Below are 21,613 nucleotides of genomic sequence, written 5' to 3'. Positions count from 1 at the left end.
ACTGGGAGGAGATCCTTGGTCCTGTGAAGGTTCTGTGCCCCAGTAAAGGGGAATGCCAGGGCCAGGAAGAGGGAGTGGGTAGGTTGGGAAGCAGGGGTTGGGGGTAGGAAAAAGGGGATCTTCAGAGAGGAAACAAGGAAAGGGTTTAACATTTGAAATGTATGTAAAGAAAATATCAAATAAAAAAGCATTTGTTAGGATTTTATAGGATGATACCTAATTGCAGTCTTCATTGTTTTTGAAAGATGTCTTTTGGCAGACACAGGTGAATCATAAAGTAATAAAATGAATGTTGAAGGACCCGTAGAGAAACCTGTCCCCAAACAGATTGTGGAATTTATTATCTCTACTTGCAGTTACCAGTGATTTTATATTTGAAGGAAAGCTGAAGCATACACTGCTGTGTTTTCTGACAGCTTTTTATTCCCTTAGACTATGCTTTTAATTAATGAGAGTTATTACAGAAATACTGATGTATTTGCCATTAATGTGTGCAACATCATCATCCACAGAATTTTCACAGTAGCTAAATATTTGACAACAAGGATGCAGCATGGGTAAGTTTTCCAACATTAAGTTCCTATCCAGAGAGTTGGACACACTCTCCACAATGAATTTATGATGGACTTTGTAGTGCAGTCTGGCTCAGAAGAAACTATGGAGCCCAGGTCCCGTGAAGAATGCAGAGATCCATCTGGGTCTGATATCTGTGGGATTTCATGATCACACCTGAAATAACAAGGTTTTTAAGAGTGAAGAGTTGGAGATCAAGGTGTTAGTCATAAGAATAAATGCAATGTACTCAATTGTAACTAAAAGCTGACAGTCAATATGTACTGTATATAGCCTTATCAAAATATCAAATTAATTACAAGAACAAATAAACAACCAATTAATAACAAAACTTTGAATGAAAACAAGAAAAACCAAATAACTAAACTAATCAAAACTCAAACCAAAATCAAACCAAAAAATTGTGCAAAGCAAAATTCTTAGTCTGCTTATTTTGTAGCACAGACTTATAGCCTGTGGCTGTCCTTGGCAACTAAGTAGAAAAGCAGTTCCTGCAGGTAAAAATCTTTGCAGGAGAAATTTAAGCAACACTCTCCTTTTGGAGTGTGGGTCTGAAGGATATGGCCTCCCAAGTCAAAGCAGAACACAGGTTGTAGACTTGGACCCAAGGTTTTACAATTTTGTTGACTGATCTCCATGTAATTAGTCATGATGACCCATCAGGAAAAGATAAATTTGCACTCAGATTCTTCCTGGATGCCCAGCAGCTCTTAATGTGTCTCAGCATTTCTCTTAATCCCTTTAAATGTGCACTCTTCCTGGGCCAGAGGCTAGATGAAATTAAGGCCTGTTCATACCCAAGAAACCAAAATAAAGGAGGAGCATACAGCCCATTACAGCCATGGTTATTAGGGATGAGAGGCAACAGTGGTGTATTTCCTGTGCACACACAGTGCTCCTCCTCCAGCACTTCTCTTTGAGGGAGATCATGTCGTGGTCTGTGCCATGTTCTGCTTTCTGCTGGACTATTTCAGACTTAGGGAAGGAAGAAACAAAGGCCTGGTAAGCATTTGTCAATTCAGCTGTCCCTCCCAGAACAGCTCTATTCAGCTGGACAAACCAACATGACCTATGAGCTGAGATCATACCGTGCATCCCAAGTGTCATAGAACACCTGAGCTTGGAATTGTTTCTCACCTTTTAAAAACTGCTAGAATCAGTACTGTCAATGACACATTATACTGGAGTTTTAAAAAAACACCACATTTCCCCAGTTGTGCGGGTATATTATATTGAGTAATAACAATTGAACAATGTCTGAATGTGAGTCCAAGAGAGATGTGTGCAACCTAGAAAACCATGTAGATTCCTTATGGGGTGTGAGCATGCCCTGAACTGAAGTGAAGGCTATGATTATTTCTCCAGTGCAGGAACCTCACAAGGTTCCACTTGTCAATCCCTCTATCTCCAAATAACCAGAGACAACATACAACATAAAACCCCATGGGTAATTCATAGGTCCTAGAATCTGTAAGAGTTTGCTAAATAAAAATATTCCCAAGGCCGAGCAATGAACCTTAAAAGTGATGGTCATGAAAAAAACACAACACCCCTGTACATCTATGACTATTGTAGGGCACACTCTCAAACACACCTATTTGTGTTTATGCAATACAAGCATATTGTATTGCAGTGCCCCATTTAGTTTCCGGGTTAATACAAATATAAAAATCTCCCAGGAAACTTTAGAGGCATAAAAAACCAAATCTTGAATGGGAAAGGTACTTAGTGGGCAAAGCATAGAGGCAGCACAGTCAGTGATATGCTTTCCACTCATAAACCAGTCTGGGAATCAGGGTTCTTGTCCTATTATCCAATCTGGCTCAGCAAGTTCCCAAGGCTGTGTAGAATAGGTTTGTTTCCCAGCCTATGCTCACATGTTGGTGGTGGACCAGCCTCTTGTTCTTGCTCACTGTTTCAGACTTGTCCCAAAGTAAACAATTTCTTTCAATAGGATCTCCATTTTCCATCACCTAACTGACTTGGTGTCCAAAGGTATGAGCCCAGAGTAATAGGAACTGTCTATAACAGGATCCAAAGGAACCATTTTCTCCCCAGAATGTGATTGTGTCAGGGCTATTTTGAGTAAGAAAAGGCTGACTAGTTGAAGGACAAAAGCTTGCATGGATTATCTCACACTGAGTTCATGGAAGGGCTGCACCACACAGTACCGTTTCATTCTTCAGCAAATGGACATCAGGATAACTTCTCCTTCAGGGCTGCTCTGAGGACCACTACAGCCCTGAATACCCTAGAATCTGTGGATACCTCCTACTTGTTCTGGAAGAACTGGGTCAATGAGGACTTCTTTTCTACTTTCAGAACATGGCTTCTAACAGACATAACCAATTTTATACTACCAGAACCGTCTGAAGGTCCTCATTTCTCCCAACCCCAACTGAGGCTGATTTTAACTCTGAGAAAATGATGTTGAAGAACAGTCCTGCTGAATGCTACACAGATAAGATAGTGTGAGTACTTTAGATTATCAAGACCCTCAATGGGCTCCTGAAGCAGGCCTGGTTTGCTCCACAGCTATGGGAATTCTGCTGGATGCAAGTTCAGCTCCAAGCAACTCAATCTCTCAATGAGTAAAATCCAAGACAAACTACAAGGCAAAGCTTTACTGAGCAGAGGTAGCAGGAAATGTAATGGTGGCAGGCAATGAGGAAAACAACCTGGAATGCTTAGAAGACACAGTGAGCCACCTGACCTCCCAGTGGTCCTTCACAATTCACCAAGAGCAGAAAAAGGTCATAAACACAACGATTTTATACAGCAATGTCCTCCTTACCTCCATATACCATATCCCTTACATTTGCTCTAAAGATTTCAATGAGAATCAATAGTTTTGTCTCTAGTCAGTTAAAAATCTGACCCTACAAGAATTCTTGTGTCCTTTTATTCTTGGGTGTTAGGTGAGCATGAAGAATAATTGAAGTGCTGTATTTGATATTTCATAGGTGCAAACTCAAACCTCAGAGTGTATTTCTCATTAAATTTGACCTCTAGAGACACACACAGGTGCATTCATGCACAATTACTCACACACACACACACACACACACACACACACACACACACACACACACACATTTGTATATACAAGCACCCATATCACAAACACAAAATTACCTAGTATTACACTAATACACAACTTTAGTATAAACAAGCTCAGCCAAACGTGGTCCAAACACACACAGACAAACACACACACCACACACAAGGAACAAAAACATACACACCACACAATACACACATAGAGATACACAAACACAAATCAATGAAAATATTACTGTCGCCCAGCACATTTCCTGTTGCATGAGCAGCTACTGGGACCTCTGATGTGTATGAGTATAAGGTTCTTAGACTCAGGCAGTCTTTGTGGCCTCATCTGTAATTAACTCCTCTTCAAAATTTTTTTTATGCAGATGCTTTCTGATCCTACCAGGAAGTTACAAGCTCTGCACAGTTAACCTGGACAACACAATACCAAATTCCCAAGAAATAGATTCCTAAGAAAAGCCTCCAGCAAGCCCCATGTTGACTCTCTCAGTAGCCTTCCCTACAACTACACTGGTTCCTTGGTAGCATCAGAGGAAGACAGTGACTTTTGGTCACTACCCAGGAACTTTTCAACCTATTACAGTTCATGTGATATTAAATCTTCCTCAATATCAGTAGGAAGAAAGCTGGTGAAATAACGTGCTGTGACATTTATGAAATGCAGCACTGTGCCAACTATGAAGAGGAATCTATCCTGAAACAAAGCCATGCCCACAATATAGTTACAAAAACCATGTTAGCAGAGGGATGCACGGTAGGATTCTATGCATGTTCATGGTGGAGCCAATAAGACAAACCCAAATCTCCCAGGGAGATAAATCTATGCAGGGAAAGTGAAGGAATCTAACACTTATTTTTAAAATAGCTGTGTTTATCAATTTGTTGAAATAAATGAAAGAGGGGGTGCTACCTGATAGTGAACAGGAGATGCAAAGACTACTGGACAGAACAAAACAGGAAATGTCACTTTTATTGAGAGACCAATGCTCAAAGAAGTAATATAGAGAATAACTGCACAACTCAGATGTCACTGAATGGCCTCCCAACATACTGAGAGAGACACAGGTCACGAAAACAATGCATACACAAAAAGAAACACACAGACACACTGTCACAGACACAGACACACACAGAAGCACACACAGACTGATTCACATAAAATCATAACTGAGCACAAAATAATGAGGTATCTGTTATGGTTCAGGACCAAGATAATTCAGACTATGCACAGGAGATGTTTCAAGGGAGACCCAACGACTCTGTGATTACTTTAGAGGGATAAAAAGCCCTGGAGAAGCCAGGTCATAGTGGCACACTACTTTAATCCCAGCACTTGGGAAGCAGAGGCAGGCAGATTTCTGAATTCAAGGACAGCCTGGTCTACAGAGTGAGTTCCAGGACAGCAGGTGCTGCACAGAGAATCCCTGTCACAGGGGACAGAAAAAAAAAAAAAAACATCTAACAAAAATCACTAGAGAACACTCTTCTTGGTCAGAATTGGGGGCATATATTAAGAAATTTTTTCATGAAGCCTCAGAAATCTCACACCAAACCTGAGCCTGTGAGAAGCCGCTCTGTCATCTCTGGTCATCCAGACAACTCCAGACTCTCAGGCCCAGGAATGACCACTCCAACAGCACTCAAAGAAAATGGGACTGACAATATGCTACTCAGGACCTCTCAGTGTGAACCAAGATATATGAAGCCTGCAGAGACCATTTTGAGATAGAGGGGAAAGGGGGGAATAGAGAAGCCACCAAAAGACAGCAATGAAATCCACTTATTTGTCAATTACACAAGGCTGTCATCCCTGCAAACTATTTCCTACCTAGAATCTCACAAGATCCCTGTAAAGCAAATGAGCTACAGGCCTTTACTTCTTCCTTCAAAGCTCTTGCTATTCTCAACAAGGGCTCCAACACAGCATCCTTCAAACTTAAGGCATGTAGTGTTGTGATGTGTAAACAACCTATCACCCTTATTGATTCTAGCAGAGCAGGAACATTTGCATGCCAAACATGCAGTTTCTTGAACCAAGCTACCTCCACAGAGAGCCCTGTAGATGATCACATAAACAAACACTTGGAGGAGACATAGGTGAGTGCCTGGAGAAGTTGGTGGACTGTTGCATTGGATTGTCTATGTTTATGTTTAGACATGAGGGCAATCTGCCTCTGATACACATCATCCTACCTGCTGCTCCTTGGCACTTGAGGCACAGATGTTCTTGCTGGCCTCCTCACAGAACCTCTTTTCTTCCCCACGGGACACTTGCATTCCAGCCTACTCCAACAGCACCTTTCTGTTCTCATTCGGTAATATCCTCACTTTTTCCTTTAGTTGAGTGCACTCACGGAGGTGGTGTTTCTGCTTGATGCTGATCCACAAAAAAAAAAAATTGGTGATTCCCAGCCAGATTCCATTGGCTTGCCACTACTACAAGTCCCATGGTCCCACAAGGGCCCTGAACCCCAGACTGTCCCAGAAGAGTCTACAGTATACATAGCAGCAGCAAACAGAGGCAGGTCAAATCAAGATACCGCCCATGTTCCACAGGACTCAACAAACTTCTGAAAGCCCTGACACCAAGAGTGCACCCTATACATCACAGAAGAGGAAATGTTCTTCATGGTTGATTATAGGTCTGTGGTACCATAAAACCTTCAGCAGGGAGAGGGCTTATCTCCTCTGAGAGAGTTGAGCTGACCCAACAAGTGTACACTCTTTCCATTTTTGTCTGGAATCCTAGATCTTTTAATCTGTGGTCAGAACCCTAGAGGTTCAGGGTTCCTGGATATTCCCAGCGTGGTGGAAAAGTTTTTATGTAGAGGTCCTTGAATTTGGAAGAATAAAGATTGGAGGGTCTTGGACACTTTTCACACTTAGGACAACTGAGTCCAAGAGGTACAAATCCAAGACCCTTGCCTCAGGGCAGGGTTCCTAAATAAAAAAAAGATAACATAGAACCAGAGCCCTTGCGTTTTTTCAAAGTCCTAAAAGGACAGAAGCATTTCCTACCTAGTTCTGGGGGTCTCAGTTGTGTCACTGACTCACCTGTAGGAATAGTTATCTTTTAACAGTTCCTCGGAGAACTTCATGGAAGCAATTATGGACTGGGTCATTTTATCCATATCCAACATTGTCTTCTCATGTTGTGATTTAATGATGTTGAATTCAGTGTTCATCCTGTGTTAGGTCATGGCCCAAGAAGCAAATAATCTGCTGAATTGAGGATTCAATAATCATGTGCAAACAGGCTGTATCATGGACTACCCAAGCCAATTGCATGCCACATCCTAGTTCCTTAAAACTGGGTCCCCTTGGTGCTAATTAAACTTACTATCCTGGGCAGAGGACAGCAGAGCAAGGAGACCTAATGGAGCTAGCTGACCTTCAAGAGCTTCCTGGGCAAGCCTGAAGGAATAGATTACTTCTATGACAATTTTCCAATACACTGTGCCACAGGCAAGGGTCCTATAGGTATCTGTAATGACTTTCCTCTTATTTTTAAGGCAGGGATTCTCATTCCTTGGTTCCTGTTGTTATGTGAATTCCCAGAGGACACAACTATTATTTACAGGTGAAAGGCTTTATCACACCTCCTCCCCGAGGAGATTCCTGTGTGACAACCAGGAAACACCAGGAGCAAACTTCCCTGGTGATCACTTTGGACCTCTATGGACTCACACCAACAGGACCTGCAAACTGTGCATCACACAAATCCTCAGACCCCATCAAAGGTCCCAGAGCCTCAGTCCTGAACAAAACACACACAGCTAAGTTCACACACATAGACACAATTAGAATGCCAATAAATCCAGGGAGGTGCCATCGCTCAGAATATGATGAACAATATCAGAGTAAAGGTGTGATAGCCTGCAGGCATTGCATTCACACACTGAGAGGCAGCAAGTGTGAGCAGGTCCTTCCAGCTGTTGACAGCAACAATCAGATTGCAAGCAACCCAAGGTCAAGTACAAAAGAAGTTGATAATAAACACACAGCACCTTGTTTATCCAACAATTAAACACCTGTCAGTGCAACTTAATTGAATGATGGGAGATGACACACTCCATTCATGGAAGGAAATTGGGTTAACAGATGGCACAATACAGGCAACAGGGTACTGGGCATAATTCCTACCTGTAGTTCAAATTCTCATACATGTAAACGTTCAGGATTCCACACATTTCCTCCATGTCATTGCTGATCTTCCTCATATCCAATTTCAATTCTCTAACTTTATTTATATTTGATATCTGATTAGTGATGTTGGAATTTTGGGTTGAAGTATTTCTAGCAGACCCTGCAGATAGATAAACACAAATGAATTTGCATACTTGATGGCCCAGGAGAGGGGAGACCATTCTGAGTCCCAAGAAGAAGACTGAGGGAGAGAAAAGGTAAAGACAGGGTGAATCCATAAAAGAGCAGAAAAGCTATCTTCCAGCTGGTTTGCTAAGCTATGTCCTCTTCCTAATCACCACTGTCAGACATATGCCACACTCCCTATTACAGGACCCCTTGCCCTGAAATCTATAATTTGCCTCAGACAAAAAGATATGGGGAACATTGTCAGGTCATATCAGATGTGTTTCAGGGAAATCCTGAAGTTCATAGTGCTTAGCACTATCAAGCTCTAATTAATCGAGTGTCTTCAAATCCAAAGTGTCTGAGTCCTCACCACATGACATGACCAGGGAAGCATCCTTCTCTGTTCTTTTCATCAGAGACTCAAGTTACCTACAGTAATCTGGAAGATGAAGTGTTTCAACTCCCTTCCATGAAAGGAATAAAACACTGATATTCCCATAGTGCCCACTCCTGGCATTCTTTGCCACTCAAATTGAAATTAAATAGCTCCCAGAAAAGTAGCTGCAGGTTTGTCAATTCCTGGCTCTGTCAAACTAATCATCAGAAATTCTTGACTCTTTGACATTGGCAAAGTCCAAGGCTTCAGCTTGTAAGACCTACTCCTGGAAGGCCCAGCTCAAGCCTACCTCTACCAGGAAGATCCCCAACTCTGCCCAGGACTCACTGTGCCTTCTCCAGAATGACTTCCTTCTTCCTTTTTCATGAGAAAGGATTCCCTCCTCCTTCTTTGTTGGTCTGGTGTCTCCTTCATCGCCATTCTCTTTCTGACATAGCCTGAGCAGCCAGGAAAACATTCCTGCTGGTGATCCCAGAGCAAACAGAAGAGATGAACCACAGGCAGTTGCTGTCACCACAACACAGGTGACAACACAGAAGATTCTAGTTCTCTCCTAGATACAAGAGATTCTCCAAGGAAGGCATTACTGATGATGTCACTAGCAACTTCCATGATCTACCTGCTAACTAGTTCTCCCCAACTTGGTCCTTTTCTGGGGTGCCTCTCCTGGAGCCTCTCATGGACCCGTGTGATCCCCTTTGGCAACCTCTCCTTCCAAAGCTGGAGAATTCTAACTGCTTCATTAGATGTCATGTGCTTTTGAGGGGGAACGTTGGTTAGGACTCTGACATGCTTAAGAGATTTTGTTAGCCCCAAATCTCTAGGGACTGTGGATGTAGTAGATTTTTCTCAACAATAAATATGCCACCTGAGTCAATTCATATGATATATACTCCAATTTCCCAGGGATTTCCTGTATCACAGAGGCAAATATCTTTCTCCTATACGTTTAATTGTATAAAACCTGGATGATATTTGCTAATGGTGCATTCCTTGATAGTGGTCATTCTTTTCATTCTTTCCATACATAAATACATACATATATATGTATGTATATATATATATATATATATATATATATATATATATACACACACACACACACACACACACACACACACACACACACACACACACACATGTATATATATATATCCATGTGCTTCACAAAATCTCTGGTTTACAATGCTATCTTTTATAAGGAACACTCCCTATTCTTTCAAACATAGGGGATCAACTACAGGGCAAATATAAATGGTAAACTTGCTGTCCTATCTTCAAAACATTATCTTGCACATGGTCCTGTTCTCAAATACAACCAGACAATTTAAGTGGGCATCATAGAGCAAAGGTCATCCTGGACTGTACATTACTACATTGTAGCCTCATAGCCATGACTTCTGCAATATCTGTCTTCCTAAATTGCAAAGTTGTGCAATAAGGATGTTGCGGGTTGTACCATGATGCTGTACTCACAGCAAATATAAGACTCAGGGGGATGGATGATTGCTTTAATGTGTTCTTGGATTCGGTTAGCGAGAATTTTATTGAGTATTTTTGCATCAATATTAGTAAGAGAAATTGGTCTGAAGTTCTCTATCTTTGTTGGATCTTTCTGTGGTTTAGGTATCAGAGTAATTGTGGCTTCATAAAATGAGTTGGGTAGAGTACCTTCTACTTCTATTTTGTGAAATAGTTTGTGCAGAACTGGAATTAGATCTTCTTTGAAGGTCTGATAGAACTCTGCACTAAACCCGTCTGGTCCTGGGCATTTTTTGGCTGGGAGACTATTAATAACTGCTTATATTTCTTTAGGGGATATGGAACTGTTTAGATCGTTAACTTGATCCTGATTTAACTTTGGTATCTGGTATCTGTCCAGAAATTTGTCCATTTCGTCCAGGTTTTCCAGTTTTGTTGAGTATAGCCTTTTTTAGAAGCATCTGATGGTGTTTTCGATTTCTTCAGGATCTGTAGTTATGTCTCCCTCCTCCATTGCTGGTGGGATTGCAAGCTTGTACAACCACTCTGGAAATCAGTCTGGCGGTTCCTCAGAAAATTGGACATAGTAATACCAGAAGATCCCGTAATACCTCTCCTGGGCATATATCCAGAAGATGTCCCAACTGGTAAGAAGGACACATGTACCACTATGTTCATAGCAGCTTTATTTATAATAGCCAGAAGCTGGAAAGGACCCAGATGCCCCTCAACAGAGGAATGGATACAAAAAATGTGGTACATCTACACAATGGAGTACTACTCAGCTATTAAAAAGAATGAATTTATGAAATTCCTAGGCAAATGGTTGGACCTGGAGGGCATCATCCTGAGTGAGGTAACACAATCACAATAGAACTCAAATAATATGTACTCACTGATAAGTGGATATTAGCCCTGAAACTTAATATATTGAGATATAAGGTACAATTTGCAAAACACATGAAACTGAAGAAGAACGAAGACCAAAGTGTGTACACTTTGCCCCTTCTTAGAATTGATAACAATCACCCATGGAAGGAGTTACAGAGACAAAGTTTGGAGCTGAGACAAAAGGGTGGACCATCAAGAGACTGCCATATCCAGGGATCCATCCCATAATTAGCCTCCAAATGATGACACCATTGCATACACTAGCAAGCATTTAGTGCAAGGACCATGATATAGCCGTCTCTTGTGAGACTAGGCTGGGGCCTAACAAACACAGAAGTGGATGCTCACAGTCAACTATTGGATGGATCACAGGGCCCCCAATGGAGGAGCTAGAGAAAGTACCCAAGGAGCTAAAGGGATCTGCAACCCTATAGGTAGAACAACATTATGAACTAACCAGTACCCCGGAGCTCTTGTCTCTAGCTGCATACGTATCAAAAGATGGCCTAGTCAACCATCACTGGAAAGAGAGGCCCGCTGGACAGGCAAACTCTATATGCCCCAGTACAGGGGAACACCAGGGCCAAAAAATGGGAATGGGTGGGTAGGGGAGGTGGGGGTGTGGGAGGCTTTTGGGATAGCATTGGAAATGTAATTGAGGAAAATATGTAATAAAAAAAATTTAAAAAAAAGACTCAGAGGGTAGGGCTGGGAGTGCAATGACCTGAGTTAAGATGAAACCTCAATTTTAATGTGTCTATAAGTTCAGGATGCTTTCCCTTTGGCATTATCATCTCTGGCTTCTGTGTTCTTATGCTGGCTTTGCTGAACCTGTGCTATAATACCCCCTAACCTCACAGATAAAGAGTGAAAAATCATGTATGTCTTCTTTGGGAAAACATCTGAATTTCACTACCTTCTTGAGCCACACAATATCAATATGCAGAGCTCAAAAATCAGGGGAAGATAGGTGATGGCTTCAAAGATGAGGGCTTTTTCTTCCAATGATGGCACATATTGTTGCAATGTGATTTTTCCTTTTCTCTTTCACTAAGGGTGGCTTGTGTGTTTGCTGGCCTAAAGTATCCTGGATCCAACAACAAGGGGCTTACTCTATACAGGCTCAGTTTTACCAAGAAAAGGATTGTTGCAGAATCATACCATGGCAGTAAGAAGGTTAACTACACTGTCTTAGGTCCAGCTGACCTGGTAGAGAACTGAAGACCTGACCTATCTGGGGAAAGGAAGCAGCATGCAGTGTCACACAGCTCTCTCTGAGGCAACTGCTAGAACTGGAATAGGGATGTTTGTTTGTTTATTATAAATACATACAAACCTTAGCCAGAGTTGGTACATAACTGTAATCCCAGCACTAAGAAGGTTTTTTAAAAATTGTTGTTGTTAATATTCCTGTTGTTTCTATTGGTTTTGTTTTGAACTCTCCCAGCTCTTTGCACTGGAAGCAGAAAATTAAGCCCATGCTCTGTAGAGTCCTATCATTCACGTTAATCAGTGATTTTATTCTTAGCAACCACTCCTCAGCTGATCTCATTACTCACTTTCAAATAAGGAAAACAGTCATACAGACATTAGTTAACTTCTATGGTCTCACGTAACCAACTCATCATGACTGTAGAGTGGCATCCCAATCTTTGGAATACCCAAGCTTCTATTTTTGAGATGACAGGCCTCTGTGGAAGACTCCATTAGCTGACAGAGGACCTGGAATGGCTGCCACCTGAAGGCCAGGGCTGCCCCTCCAGTGTCTCTGAAGCTTGAGGCAGAACAGGAACACTTGGCCACAGCTGGTTCAGGTCTGTGCTTTGGATGAGACCTGAGACCTGGATGAACAGAGGTCTCTAGAATTCTGGTGAAGGTGACCACAAACACTTAGACTTGAGGAGAATAATAGATCTTTGGGATGAACATCTTTCTTTTTTATTTATGTTTGCAACGTGCATACTTTATGTCAATAACAAAGGCACCCTAGTTTACAACATCTAGTCTATCTGGGTGTTAAACTGATTGCCTGTGTATACACTAGAATTACTATAACAATACATTTTGTGCCATTTTGTTAAATAATTAAATATTTTTGTATTAATATCTATTTACTTATTCACTTTACACTCTCCTTACTGCCCCGTGACACCCATAATCTTTCCCCAATATTCCTGGCCCCTTCTTTTCTGAGGGAATATGGGACAGCTATCTCAGGTCATCCCTTCTCCTACCAAAACTAAGTGACCCTGTCCTGGAGAAAGGTGCTGAGGGTGCTGGGAATGAATGACTTCTGCTTGGCTTTCTTCTTGCTCCACTTGGCTGGCTTTGACCAGTTCGTGCAGAACTTTCCTTGAACTTGGTACTTCATCCTGATGGTCCATAAAAAGCACTGGTTTGATTAAGGTTTGAGAGTATATTTCCATCAAACCTACTCCCACTAGTATACTAACAATGACAAAGGAAATTAGATATGAGACATCTATTCCAGGAGTTTCCAATTGTTCTCAGACCAGCAGTAGAAAAGCCGACAAAGCTGACAAAGGTGAGGTCACACAGGGACCTGAGAGCATACTGCTGCTTTCCTAAAGAATGTTCTAGAGGATTAGCATATCTAGACTCCCATAGATTCGTGTGCACTGGACACCAAAGGGCTCAACATACTTTGCTTTTGTCACTCAGCTTCTCCAAGTATTAGAAGTCCCCCAATTTAGAGGGATTTGAAGGTATAAATAAGTCCCAGTGGCTAGAGGTATCTCAAAAAATGTGTAAGAACAGAGAACTGCTTGAGAATCAGAAAGACAAGAGCAAAGTCATAGCCCAATAAGAAAATCTGAGTAACAAGCCATCAAGTGAAAACTGAAAGTAGCAGGCCATGCACCAGTAAGGTTGGTCCTTGTCTCTCAGGTAGATCAATCTGAAAATTTCTGAGGAACTCCATATTGGTTTCCAGAGTTGCCATAGCACTTTGCAGTCCCACCAGAAATGGAAGAATGTTCCTCTTTCTTCAAATTCTCACCAACATATGCTTTCACATGAGTTTTTTTGATCTTAGCATTCTTCACTGGAAAGTATACCGCTGGAAACCAGCCTCAGGGTCATTTTGGTTTTCATTTCTCTGAAGACAAAGGACGTTGCACACTTCTTCAGTGCTTCTCAGCCATTCAAGATGAGTTGTTGTGAATGTTGTGTTTAGTTCTCTACCACATTTTTAGATTGTGTTCTTAGCTCTTATGGTGGTTATCTACTTGAGTTCTTTATATATTTTGGATATTAGTGCTCCACTGGATGGGGGGTTAGTGAACATTTTTCTCCCAATATGTAGTTTGTCAATCTGTCCTACTGGCTATGCCCTTTGTCTTATAGAAGCTTTTCAGTTCCTTGTGGCCCATTTATAAACTTTGATGTTAGAGTCTGAGCTATTGGAGTTCCCGTTTATAACATTTAACCCCATTCCCATAAGTTTGAGGCTCTTTCCTGCTTTCTCTTCAGTTAGATTCAGTGAATCTGGTTTTATGTTGAGATCTTTAATCAACCTGGACTTGAGTATTGTGCCAGGTGACAAATATGCATCTACTTTCTTTTTTCTACATACTTACTCCCAGTTAGACCAGCGACATTTATTTTAGGTGTTTCTTTTTTCTATTGTATATTTTTTAATTTGGCGAAGATCAAGTGTCCATAAGTATAGTTTAATTTCTGGGTCTTCATTTTTTTTTTCTATTTTAAAACACTTTAATCTTACATTTCAAATGTTAGCCATTTTTTCTGGTTACCTGCCTAGAACCCACTTATCTCATGCCCCTTCCACCTGCTTCTATGAGGGTGCTCCTAGAGGATGACTCGTGTGCTACAAAGGGCCTGGCTGGAGAAGTGACCCAAGCCCTTGGAAGAGCCCAGAAGATCGTGAGTTGGATCCCAGACATTGGACGGTTGGAGATTGACTTTTGCTTTTGATTGTGACTGTGCCCTGATATTTTCCTCTTGAAGGAAGAAACTGTTTTAGTGGAGCCCACAGTTGAGACTTTTAATTGTAAAAAGACTTTGAATTTTAAAAGAGATGAATATTTTAAAGAGATTGAAATTTTAAGAATATGTAAAGACTGTGGGACTTTTAAAGATATTTAGAACACAGTGTTCTCTTACTACCCTGACATTCCCCTACACTGGGGCATCAAGCCTTTAAAGGACCAAGGGCCTTTCCTCTCATTGATGTCCAACAAGGACGTCATCTGGCACAATGTGCCTAGAGCCATGGGTCACTCCATGTGTGATTGGTGGTTTAGTCCCTGGGAGTTCTAGGGGATATGGTTGGTTGATATTGTTGTTCTTCCTATGGTTGCAACCCCCTATAGCTCATTCAGTCCTTTCTCCAACTCTTCCACTGGGGACTCTATATTCAATCCAAAGAGTGGCTGCAAAAATGTGCCTTATTATTTGTCACTCTCATGTGGAGCCTCTGAGGAGACACCTATAGCAGGATCCTGTCAGAAAGCACTTATTGTCATCTTCCATATTGTCTGGGTTTGGTGTCTATATGTGGGATGGATCTCCAGGTGGGGAAGGCTCAGGATGGCTTTTGCTTCATTCTCTGCTCTACACCTTGTCTCCACATTTCCTCCTGTGACTATTATGTTCATCCTTCTTTTTTTTTTTTTTTTGACTTTCAATATTGTCTGCTATGTTTATATGCCTGGCTCTTTCTTGTTTTTTAACCTTTTTATCATATGTCCTGGGAGATTCAGACTAATGGAGCCCATATCTGTTCATAAGCCCAGGCATATATAAATGACCTTCCCAGGTGTTCTCCGTTTCCTTGTTAGCATTTCCTTCAAGAATAGGGAGTAAAAGCCAGGGAGTCAAAGCAAAGGCATAGAGAGGGATTGTGAATTGTGATGCTCAGATTTCTAAAGCAGGGAATATACAAAGCCTAAAAGAGAAATAAGGGAAAGCTTATCTATCCTTAGAATGCAGGTGGGGGACACATACAGAAGTAGAGGACAGCAGGGTTTCAGGAAGTATCTTGTTATTACCATATTAGGACTCTTTGGGTATCAAACAGAAACCCAAAGCAAACTAACTTAAGCAGAAAGAGGGGATTATTTATACAAGACACAAGGTATCATAGAATACAGGGGCAGAAATGCAGTTGAAGGGTCAGCAATTAAAGGGATGACTGGAGCCACTGGGAACTGGGAGGCTTCCATGATGAGCCATTGCTTCTCCTGCCATTTGTATTTCCTGGGAAGAGTGAATTTCTCAGCTGATTGGTGCATATGACAGATACCAGATGGCCACCCTCAGCTCCCAAGGTAACAGAAAGACTTGGCCATGTTTTTTCCAGTTTCACCGCCTTAGTCTGACATCTCTGGTTAGGAAGAATAAGACATCTCTAACTTTAATCACCTGTGATCAAAATCAAGCTTCAGCATAAAATCCTGATTTCTAGGAATTAAGAATAAAAAAGTAGCCAGGAACTGTTGTAAGCTAGGGTGATCGTTGAAAGTGGCCACTCTTAATGTTACAATCCGGAATCTAGAGGTAAGAGGGGGAAAAATCCAAGGCCAGGAACATGAAGAAACTGATTGGTACTTAACTGGTTAGACTCATAAATTGACCCCACATAACAATTTCAAGTTTGCTTATTTCTCTCAAATATTTCTAGTATACCTTTTCAATGGATTCCCCTTCTTGCTCTAGTAATGTGTTGTGGAAATTCCTACTTACCTGGTCATTCTGGGCTCCTCACTGGGAACATCCCACTCCATTCCACATCCCTTTTTTGCCTATGAAAATTATATTCATTCATTAAAGGTTAGCTTAACCCTTCATCTGTTTATTAATCTTTTTGTATTCCTACCAAATTTGCTAATTTAACTTTTATTAAATAAACTTTTCCAAACAGACTATATGGTCCTTTAGGTCAAAGACAGTGTTTGTGTCCTTTGTGATTTTTGAAAATTCTAAGTATGAATGTAATTAGTTAAATATAACTGCAGTAATCAGAGAACATTCAAACGCCAGATGAAAAGGAGTAGGAGAGGTGGGGTCTAAGTAAAATGGTGTGCTATGGTGTGACAGTAGGAGAGGTGGGTCTAAGTCAGATGGTGTGCTATAGTGTGACAGTAGGAGAGGTGGGCCTAAGTCAAATGGTGTGCTATGGTGTGACAGTAGGAGAAGTGGGCATAAGTAAGATGGTGTGCTATTGTGTGACAGTAGGAGAGGTGGGTCTAAGTCAGATGGTGTGCTATGGTGTGACAGTAGGAGAGGTGGGTCTAAGTCAGATGGTGTGCTATGGTGTGACAGTAGTCCAATGGGCCTAAGTAAGATGGTGTGCTATGGTGTGACAGTAGGAGAGGTGGGTCTAAGTCAGATGGTGTGCTATAGTGTGACAGTAGGAGAGGTGGGCCTAAGTCAAATGGTGTGCTATGGTGTGACAGTAGGAGAAGTGGGCATAAGTAAGATGGTGTGCTATTGTGTGACAGTAGGAGAGGTGGGTCTAAGTCAGATGGTGTGCTATGGTGTGACAGTAGGAGAGGTGGGTCTAAGTCAGATGGTGTGCTATGGTGTGACAGTAGAAGAAGTGGGCCTAAGTAAGATGGTGTGCTATGGTGTGACAGTAGGAGAGGTGGGTCTAAGTCAGATGGTGTGTGATGGTGTGACAGTAGGAGAGGTGGGTCTAAGTCAGATGGTGTGCTATGGTGTGACAGTAGGAGAGGTGGATCTAAGTCAGATGGTGTGCTATGGTGTGACAATAGGAGAGGTGGGTCTAAGTCAGATGGTGTGCTATGGTGTGACAGTAGGAGAGGTGGGTCTAAGTCAGATGGTGTGCTATGGTGTGACAGTAGGAGAGGTGGGTCTATGTCAGATGGTGTGCTATGGTGTGACAGTAGGAGAGGTGGGTCTAAGTCAGATGGTGTGCTATGGTGTGACAGTAGGAGAGGTGGGTCTAAGTCAGATGGTGTGTGATGGTGTGACAGTAGGAGAGGTGTGTCTAAGTAAGATGGTGTGCTATGGTGTGACAGTAGGAGAGGTGGGTCTAAGTCAGATGGTGTGCTATGGTGTGACAGTAGGAGAGGTGTGTCTAAGTCAGATGGTGTGCTATGGTGTGACAGTAGGAGAGGTGGGTCTAAGTCAGATGGTGTGCTATGGTGTGACAGTAGGAGAGGTGGGTCTAAGTCAGATGGTGTGCTATGGTGTGACAGTAGGAGAGGTGGGTCTAAGTCAGATGGTGTGCGATGGTGTGACAGTAGAAGAGGTGGGTCTAAGTCAGATGGTGTGCTATGGTGTGACAGGTAGGAGAGGTGGGTCCAAGTCAGATGGTGTGCTATGGTGTGACAGTAGGAGAGGTGGGTCTAAGTCAGATGGTGTGCTATGGTGTGACAGTAGGAGAGGTGGGTCTAAGTCAGATGGTGTGCTATGGTGTGACAGTAAGAGAGGTGGGTCTAAGTCAGATGGTGTGCTATGGTGTGACAGTAGGAGAGGTGGGTCTAAGTCAGATGGTGTGCTATGGTGTGACAGTAGGAGAGGTGGGTCTAAGTCAGATGGTGTGCGATGATGTGACAGTAGAAGAGGTGGGTCTAAGTAAGATGGTGTGTTATGGTGTGACAGTAGGAGAGGTGGGTCCAAGTCAGATGGTGTGCTATGGTGTGACAGTAAGAGAGGTGGGTCTAAGTCAGATGTTGTGGGATGGTGTGATTATAAGTAAACACCATTTGCAGTGTACCTTTTAAAACAATTCGAAAATTATAAAAGACTGGCTGATTTTAATAATTGAAGAATACATTAATTAGGGAGTCAGGTCTGAACATTTCTAATTTCTATCATCTTTCTGATGATAGACCCTTACCACATAGGAAATGAACTTCAGAGAATGCTGTACTGAAAAATGAACTAGTTTAAAACAGGTTTAAGGGGAGCCTGAGCTGCATAGCAAGATCCAGAGGCTGGGGAGGGGAGGCAGGAGACAGAGACAGAGAGACAGAAAGAGAGAAGGATAGACAGAGACAGCGACACACATAGAGAGAGAGACAGAGTCAAAGAGACAGAGAGACATTCAAGAAGTAAACTAGTTAAATATGCATGGTGCTAGGGAATGGACACATAGCCTCGGTTTAGGGCGTTGTAAATATTTTTTCTAGCATTTGAATTTAATAGCTTTAAAGTCCCTTCTTCAAAATGTATGTTCAATTTTATTAGGAAGAATAAGGTAAACTCCTCTTTGTGGGTCAATTGAGAATATTTCCATAGATGATAAAATCAATAAAACATACAACAGCCTTATAGACATTCAAGTATGGCCAGCTTTAATTTATTGTACTTGCTGGAAATGAAGCAAAAGCTTTTCAATTAAATTCTGGTCTGCATTGAGATGAGTGAGAAACTTCTATTTGAGGAAGGCTGATAAAATATTTAAGAACTCAGTAACTATTGGTCCAGCACCACGTATATACTTATCCCTATGCATTTTACATTGCCACTGGGGAAGCACCATACACTAAGCATCTAAATTTGAAAGCCTAAAACATTTACAAATCCAAAACTTGCTAAGCACCAAGACAGTGCCACCAGGAGAAACTTCCACACTTGACCTCAATTGAAGGGTCATAGTAAAAGCATAAGCTCATTAAAAATCCTGTAAATCATTAATTTCAGGCTATATTCATGAGGTGTGAAATATAAATGAATTTTGTGTTTTGACTTGTGTCTTAGCCACACACACACACCATTTTTCATTAAAAAAAGTTTTTAAAGCAAGGTGGTCCAATATTTTGAGATTCTCAATTTGTACCTTTTACAAAAGTTTAGAAGTTTTAAATCCCGAGAAATTAAACTTTTGAAATAGCCCAGTTATCAGTGAAAGCAGAGTCTTCCTTACACACATACACACACACACACACACACACACACACACACACACACACACACACACACACAGGACTGTTAACTAAGCCTGGTGGTGTAAGCTTGTAATATCAACTACACAAAAGACTGAAGCAGCGCTGGGTAACTGCCTTAATGCAGGCAAACCAGCTGAGGACATGACATCATGACTGATAACCTTTAGTGCACAGGCAACTTCACATATGCGGAGGCCATGACAACCTGTCAGGGTGTATTTCTTTGCTTGATGGCTCCTATGGATTCTGAGGCATCAATTTGAAGATGGAGCTCAATTTCAGGATGTAATGAAGATGGAACTGTAGCTCTTCATTCCATGTCAGCTTGACAGGCGGTCTAGCTTCTATCTTCATAGACAGCTGTCTCTTTTGCAACTTCTCAGAGACATCAAGGCATCTGTCTGCTTACAATAGTTTCTCATTATTTCAGAGCCGATGGTTGTAGTCCAGTGGCTGTCTAGAGTCTCCCTCTCCTCACTCCTTGCTTTGAGTTTGGTGAGGTGAGCCGTGACCTGGATTTCAGCAGTTATCAGTCTGGGAAGATCAATGCTACTGTCAGAGTAGAGAATGAGAAAGTTCAGTTACTGTTCTTGCCACACAAGCTTGAAGACCTGGGTTTGAGCCTCACCCCAGATGTGACGGTGTGCACTTGTGATTCTAGCACACAGGAGACAAGCAGATCCTTGGAGCTTACTGGTCAGCCACCCTGGCTAACAGAAGAGCTCCAGACCAATAAGAACCCACTTTACAAACAAAGCAGGGGCTAAGCGATGCCTTGGCCTTAGCACTAAGAATACTTGCTGCTCTTACAAGAGATCAGAGCTCAGTTCCCAGCACCCAGGTCAAGCAACCCACAGCTACCGGTGACTCCAGCTCTGGGAATTTGGCACCTTGTCTTGGTCTCTTTGGGTATCCACACTCATGTGGCACACACACATACACACACACACACACACACATCCATAAATCTAAAACTGTGTTTTTCAAATGATGACATTCTTTCTTCTGTAAAGTTATTTCTGTCCTGGAGACATGTCAGTTGACAAGTCACAAGTACAGTGACAAGAGCTTGGCCTTCCACCTTCAAATGCTTTAATGTCTATTTTCTGCTACTCAGGATATTCTTCTCCATGGATATAGTGTAATGATCAGAGTCAATAGTGGTACACATTTCCATTCTAATAGTGAGACCCCATTTAAATGTGAAAAATGACCCCAATCATAATTTCTTTAGCAAAAGGACCTGATTGAAAATCCTGTCTTGCACTTAGCTGTCCTGTGTGACACAGCTTCTCTCGAGACCTTGACACATTTTTAAGATTGTGGTACCTTTATTTTATGCAAGGTCACTCAGTTTGGGCTCATCTGACATTTCTTTCCTTTCACTATGTGGTCCTTGCGGATCAAACTCAGGGCGTGAGGCATGGCAACAAAGATATTTACCCACTGAACGTTTTGCTGTCCCCCTTATCTGATATTTTGTTCTGATTAAATTCTAGTTAGAAAACCTTGACCACATAGAGTGTTGCTTTGTTGCCCAGCTCCAAGTGGGACTTGATTTTGAGTTGCCACTTACTATTGACATTAACTTTGATTATTGACTAAGGTGACATCCTCACAGTTTCTCCATGAGAAGTAATTCTTTTTCCCTTTGCAGTTCTTCAGTATCTTGAAATTTGGGAAAGGTAGATCAAGATTGTGTGACTCTTTTCTTACTCATAAAACATCCTGGTTTGTTTGTTTGTTCTTAATATATTTAATTATGTTGCTATGGACTCAGGTGTCCCCACTTAATCAATAGTTTATAATCTTGGTTAATTTATTATTTATTTTACATGTACAGGTATTTTGCCTGCATGTCTTTCTGTACACCATGTGTGTGCCTGGCACTCATGGAGGGCAGAGAGGGTACCAGATCCTCTATAAGCAGCACTGTGGGTTCTGGGAATTGAACCCAGGTCTGCAGGAAGAACAGCCATGCTTTTAACCA

The 21,613-nt window shown here is 41.7% G+C and overlaps 1 protein-coding gene across 8 annotated transcripts in view; it reads right to left on the bottom strand.

Moving 5' to 3' along the window:
- Window positions 1-413: 413 nt before the first annotated feature.
- The window catches only part of Gm2977 (predicted gene 2977), a 58,917-nt gene continuing 37,717 nt past the window's right edge, over window positions 414-21,613 (bottom strand). For 2 of the 8 annotated variants that reach the window (XR_003950937.1, XM_030248134.1), the window contains exons 4-6: window positions 7,783-7,945; window positions 6,694-6,825; window positions 5,828-6,016 (exon numbers count right to left, since the gene is read on the bottom strand). Coding sequence is in view for 5 of the 8 variants with exons in the window: in XM_030248134.1 (XP_030103994.1) it covers window positions 5,923-6,016; window positions 6,694-6,825; window positions 7,783-7,945 (389 nt within the window). In the remaining 3 variants the exon portion in view is untranslated. Of the gene's footprint in view, window positions 730-5,827; window positions 6,017-6,510; window positions 6,521-6,693; window positions 6,826-7,782; window positions 7,946-8,677; window positions 8,813-12,638; window positions 13,096-16,450; window positions 16,510-19,008; window positions 20,176-21,613 lie in introns of those variants that run through there. The other 6 variants (XR_003950936.1, XM_011244793.2, XM_017316310.2 and 3 more) reach the window with 5 other exon arrangements.

Source organism: Mus musculus, chromosome 14 (genome assembly GCF_000001635.26).
Source record: "Mus musculus strain C57BL/6J chromosome 14, GRCm38.p6 C57BL/6J".
Taxonomy (NCBI): Eukaryota; Metazoa; Chordata; class Mammalia; order Rodentia; family Muridae; genus Mus; species Mus musculus.
Note: the sequence above shows the minus strand (reverse complement) of the source record. Positions and strands in the feature narration are given on the sequence as shown.